The sequence below is a fragment of the Nyctereutes procyonoides genome, unplaced genomic scaffold (genome assembly GCF_905146905.1).
Source record: "Nyctereutes procyonoides isolate TBG_1078 unplaced genomic scaffold, NYPRO_anot_genome, whole genome shotgun sequence".
NCBI classification, from domain to species: Eukaryota; Metazoa; Chordata; class Mammalia; order Carnivora; family Canidae; genus Nyctereutes; species Nyctereutes procyonoides.
In genome coordinates this window covers 21,203,483-21,209,931 of record NW_026575034.1, presented here as the reverse complement: position 1 = coordinate 21,209,931, position 6,449 = coordinate 21,203,483, and the positions used below count along the sequence as shown (strand labels likewise).

Genomic DNA, 6,449 nt, shown 5'->3' with positions numbered 1-6,449 from the left:
ACATGGTGTAATATCATGATGACAGGAATTATGAGTGAATCTTATATCTTTAAATTAAATCTGAATCACAGCTGAACGCTTAACCAAGTTTCCTTATTTCCCTCTATCTACAGACAGACGCTACAGTTTCAGATGTCCCAAGATAGGGATATCTCCCAGAATGCACCCAACAGCTCAAGATTTCAAGTGTCTAAGTTCATCCTGATGGGGCTTCCATGCATTCATGAATGGCAGCTCTGGCTTTCCCTGCTCCTGGCTCTGAGATGTCTTAGCTCTTGGTGCCAACATTCTTATTGTGATCACTGTTCACCATAAGCATAACCTCTAGAGCCCATGTATCAATTCCTTAGTGTCTTGGTTATAGTGGACATTGGCTTGGCTAAAATCATCATGCCCAAGATTCTGGCCATATTCTGGTTTGATGTCAAGGCCATTAGCTTCCCTGAGTGCTTTACTCAAATTTATGCTGTTCATTGTTTAATTAGCATGGAGTCAGGCATCTTCTTCTGCATGGCTGTGGATAGATATGTAGCCATCTGCCACTCCACTTAAATACTCCTCCATAGTTACTGAAGCTTTTGTGGTAAAAGCACAGTGTTCATGGTGCTTAGGAATGTACTGCTGACCATCCCAGTGCCTATACTGCCCGGAGACACTATTGCTCCAGGAATGAAATTGAGCACTGCATGTGCTCCAACCCAGGGGTTACTGGCTTGGCCCATGATGATATTACCATTAATATGTTCTATCAATTGGCTTTGGCATGTGTCCTGGGTAGAAGTAGCAAGGTTCTAGTCTTTATTTCCTATGCTCTAATCTTTCGTTCTGTGCTGGCGCTGCACTCTACTGAGGCAATAATCAAGGCTCTGAGCACCTGCCGTTCCTATCTCATCTTCATCTTCTTTTTCTACACAGTCATTGTGATGGTATCTATAGCTCATCTGGCTGGAAAAGCAGTTCCCATCTTCCCTGTTCTTCTAAATGTGCTCAACATTGTCATTTCCCCAGCCCTCAACCCCATGGTATATGCTCTTAGGGCTCAGGGGTTAAGAGTAGGCTTCTGGAGGGTATTTGAGTTAGAAAGGAACATGTCCCCAAAATGACACAAACTTAAAGAATGTGATATGTCATGTTACAAAAGAGCACAGGTTTTGAAAACCCAGGCTGCAGTCCAATTTCCCTCTTTCATTAGGAAATACAATTTGCTAGCCAACAAAAATTCACACTGTCTAGAAATAAAAATGTTGTAAATTAAATAGATATGAGAGGCAGTTCTTGACTAAATGGAACTATATACTTGTTTTTAATGGAACCAATTTACATTTAAAACCTACAAACTTAGGGAAGGGCATGGTCCCCAAATCACCTGTCCCCACCAAATTACCTAGATAACCTTCAAATCATCCTGAAAATCTACGAATTCGGCCTGAGATTTAAAGAGAGACCAGCTGGAATGCTACAGTGAGAAGAGTTCAGCTTCTATCAAGGTAGGAAGACGGGGAAAAAGAAATAAAGAAACAAAAGGCATCCAAGGGGGAGGGGCCCCGCGAGGAGCCGGGCTGAGGCCGGGGCGAGTGTCCCCAGGACAGGAGAGCCCCGTCCCGGAGAAGCAGGAGCTGCACCAACCTTCCCGGGCAGAAAGGGGCTCGCAGGGAGTTAGAGCAGGACCCAGGAGGGCGGGGATGCCCTCGGGCTCCCTGGGACACTAACAGACACCTGCGCCCCGGGAGAGTGCGCCGAGCTCCCTAAGGGCTGCAGCGCGCACGGCGGGAAGAGGAAGAGGCTCCATGCAGAGGGGGCTGCGGGGCAGGAGCGCGAATCCCACAGCGCAGGCCCCGGAGCACAGAGCGCCGGGACACAGCCCAGGATCCGGCCTCCCCCGGGACAGGCAGAGGCCGGGAGGGCCCAGGACAGCAAGGACTCTCCTGCCCCGAGCTGAGCAGATCAGCGGCCCCGCCCCGGAGCCTCCAGGCCCTGCAGACGGAAAGCCCCGTAGTTACTGCGGGGCTGAATCCAGGGCTCCAGAGCTGGCCCAGCCACTGTGGCTGTTCCTCCTGGGACCTCACGGGGTAAACACCCCCACTGAGCCCTGCAGCAGGCAGGGGCAGAGCAGCTCCCCCAAGTGCAAACACCTGAAAATCAGCACAGCAGGCCCCTCCCCCAGAAGACCAGCTGGACGGACCAGTTCCAGTGGAAGTCATGGACTTAAAGTCTACAGAATCAGAAGATACTCCCCCGTGGTTTTATTTTTATTATTTTTTTTTTTTATTTTTTATGTTTTACTTTTTGATTTCTGTTTGCTTCCCCCACCCCTTTTTTTCCTTTCTTTCTTTTTCTTTCTCTTTTTCTTCTCTTTTTTTCTTTTTTTCTTCCTTTTTCTTTTTTCTTTTTCTCTTTTCTTTCCTTCTTCTCCTCTTTTTCTCCTTTCCCAATACAACTTGTTTTCGGCCACTCTGCACTGAGCAAAATGACTAGAAGGAAAACCTCACCTCAAAAGAATCAGAAACAGTCCTCTCTCCCACAGAGTTACAAAATCTGAATTACAATTCAATGTCAGAAAGCCAATTCAGAAGCACTATTATACAGCTACTGGTGGCTCTAGAAAAAAGCATTAAGGACTCACGAGACTTCATGACTGCAGAATTTAGATCCAATCAGGCAGAAATTAAAAATCAATTGAATGAGATGCAATCCAAACTAGAAGTCCTAACGACGAGGGTTAACGAGGTGGAAGAACGAGTGAGTGACATAGAAGACAAGTTGATGGCAAAGAGGGAAACTGAGGAAAAAAGAGACAAACAATTAAAAGACCATGAAGACAGATTAAGGGAAATAAATGACAGCCTAAGGAAGAAAAACCTACGTTTAATTGGGGTTCCCGAGGGCGCCGAAAGGGACAGAGGGCCAGAATATGTATTTGAACAAATCCTAGCTGAAAACTTTCCTAATCTGGGAAGGGAAACAGGCATTCAGATCCAGGAAATAGAGAGATCCCCCCCCCCAAATCAAGAAAAACCGTTCAACACCTCGACATCTAATAGTTAAGCTTGCAAATTCCAAAGATAAAGAGAAGATCCTTAAAGCAGCAAGAGACAAGAAATCCCTGACTTTTATGGGGAGGAATATTAGGGTAACAGCAGACCTCTCCACAGAGACCTGGCAGGCCAGAAAGGGCTGGCAGGATATATTCAGGGTCCTAAATGAGAAGAACATGCAACCAATAATACTTTATCCAGCAAGGCTCTCATTCAAAATGGAAGGAGAGATAAAGAGCTTCCAAGACAGGCAAGAACTGAAAGAATATGTGACCTCCAAACCAGCTCTGCAAGGAATTTTAAGGGGGACTCTTAAAATTCCCCTTTAAGAGGAAGTTCAGTGGAACAATCCACAAAAACAAGGACTGAATAGATATCATGATGACACTAAACTCATATCTTTCAATAGTAACTCTGAACGTGAACGGGCTTAATGACCCCATCAAAAGGCGCAGGGTTTCAGACTGGATAAAAAAGCAGGACCCATCTATTTGCTGTCTACAAGAGACTCATTTTAGACAAGGACACCTACAACCTGAAAATAAAAGGTTGGAGAACCATTTACCATTCAAATGGTCCTCAAAAGAAGGCAGGGGTAGCCATCCTTATATCAGATAAACTAAAATTTACCCCGAAGACTGTAGTGAGAGATGAAGAGGGACACTATATCATACTTAAAGGATCTATCCAACAAGAGGACTTAACAATCCTCAATATATATGCCCCGAATGTGGGAGCTGCCAAATACTTAAATCAATTATTAACCAAAGTGAAGAAATACTTAGATAATAATACACTTATACTTGGTGACTTCAATCTAGCTCTTTCTATCCTCGATAGGTCTTCTAAGCACAACATCTCCAAAGAAACGAGAGCTTTAAATGATACACTGGACCAGATGGATTTCACAGATATTACAGAACTTTACATCCAAACTCAACTGAATACACATTCTTCTCAAGTGCACATGGAACTTTCTCCAGAATAGACCACATACTGGGTCACAAATCGGGTCTGAACCGATACCAAAAGATTGGGATCGTCCCCTGCATATCTCAGACCATAATGCCTTGAAATTAGAACTCAATCACAACAAGAAGTTTGGAAGGACCTCAAACACGTGGAGGTTAAGGACCATCCTGCTAAAAGATGAAAGGGTCAACCAGGAAATTAAGGAAGAATTAAAAAGATTCATGGAAACTAATGAGAATGAAGATACAACTGTTCAAAATCTTTGGGATGCAGCAAAAGCAGTCCTGAGGGGGAAATACATCGCAATACAAGCATCCATTCAAAAACTGGAAAGAACTCAAATACAAAAGCTAACCTTACACATAAAGGAGCTAGAGAAAAAGCAGCAAATCGACCCTACACCCAGCAGAAGAAGAGAGTTAATTAAAATTTGAGCAGAACTCAACGAAATGAGACCAGAAGAACTGTGGAACAGATCAACAGAACCAGGAGTTGGTTCTTTGAAAGAATTAATAAGATAGATAAACCATTAGCCAACCTTATTAAAAAGAAGAGAGAGAAGACTCAATAAAAATCATGAATGAGAAAGGAGAGATCACTACCAACACCAAGGAAATACAAACGATTTTAAAAACATATTATGAACAGCTCTACGCCAATAAATTAGGCAATCTAGAAGAAATGGACGCATTCCTGGAAAGCCACAAACTACCAAAACTGGAACAGGAAGAAATAGAAAACCTGAACAGGCCAATAACCAGGGAGGAAATTGAAGCAGTCATCAAAAACCTCCCAAGACACAAGAGTCCAGGGCCAGATGGCTTCCCAGGGGAATTCTATCAAACGTTTAAAGAAGAAATCATACCTATTCTACTAAAGCTGTTTGGAAAGATAGAAAGAGATGGAGTACTTCCAAATTCATTCTATGAGGCCAGCATCACCTTAATTCCAAAACCAGACAAAGACCCCACCAAAAAGGAGAATTACAGACCAATATCCCTGATGAACATGGATGCAAAAATTCTCAACAAGATACTAGCCAATAGGATCCAACAACACATTAAGAAAATTATTCACCATGACCAAGTAGGATTTATCCCGGGACACAAGGCTGGTTCAACACTCGTAAAACAATCAATGTGATTCATCATATCAGCAAGAGAAAAACCAAGAACCATATGATCCTCTCATTAGATGCAGAGAAAGCATTTGACAAAATACAGCATCCATTCCTGATCAAAACTCTTCAGAGTGTAGGGATAGAGGGAACTTTCCTTGACATCTTAACAGCCATCTACGAAAAGCCCACAGCAAATATCATTCTCAATGGGGAAGCACTGGGAGCCTTTCCCCTAAGATCAGGAACAAGACAGGGATGTCCACTCTCACCACTGCTATTCAACATAGTACTGGAAGTCCTAGCCTCAGCAATCAGACAACAAAAAGACATTAAAGGCATTCAAATTGGCAAAGAAGAAGTCAAACTCTCCCTCTTCGCCGATGACATGATACTCTACATAGAAAACCCAAAAGCCTCCACCCCAAGATTGCTAGAACTCATACAGCAATTTGGTAGCGTGGCAGGATACAAAATCAATGCCCAGAAATCAATGGCATTTCTATACACTAACAATGAGACTGAAGAAAGAGAAATTAAGGAGTCAATCCCATTTACAATTGCACCCAAAAGCATAAGATACCTAGGAATAAACCTAACCAAAGAGGTAAAGGATCTATACCCTAAAAACTATAGAACACTTCTGAAAGAAATGAGGAAGACACAAAGAGATGGAAAAATATTCCATGCTCATGGACTGGCAGAATTAATATTGTGAAAATGTCAATGTTACCCAGGGCAATTTACACGTATAATGCAATCCCTATCAAAATACCATGGACTTTCTTCAGAGAGTTAGAACAAATTATTTTAAGATTTGTGTGGAATCAGAAAAGACCCCGAATAGCCAGGGGAATTTTAAAAAAGAAAACCATATCTGGGGGCATCACAATGCCAGATTTCAGGTTGTACTACAAAGCTGTGGTCATCAAGACAGTGTGGTACTGGCACAAAAACAGACACATAGATCAATGGAACAGAATAGAGAACCCAGAAGTAGACCCTGAACTTTATGGTCAACTAATATTCGATAAAGGAGGAAAGACGATCCACTGGAAGAAAGACAGTCTCTTCAATAAATGGTGCTGGGAAAATTGGACATCCACATGCAGAAGAATGAAACTAGACCACTCTCTTGCACCATACACAAAGATAAACTCAAAATGGATGAAAGATCTAAATGTGAGACAAGATTCCATCAAAATCCTAGAGGAGAACACAGGCAACACCCTTTTTGAACTTGGCCACAGTAACTTCTTGCAAGATACATCCAGGAAAGCAAAAGAAACAAAAGCAAAAATGAACTATTGGGACTTCATCAAGAT

General features: G+C 42.7%; 1 protein-coding gene across 1 annotated transcript; it reads left to right on the top strand.

The window, feature by feature from the left end:
• The first annotated feature begins 132 nt into the window (after positions 1 to 132).
• Positions 133 to 1,103, top strand: LOC129504830 (olfactory receptor 688). The gene is given in 6 exon segments (XM_055317713.1): positions 133 to 263; positions 265 to 323; positions 326 to 540; positions 542 to 587; positions 590 to 640; positions 643 to 1,103. Coding segments are annotated over 6 exon segments (963 nt in total).
• The last annotated feature ends 5,346 nt before the right edge of the window (positions 1,104 to 6,449 follow it).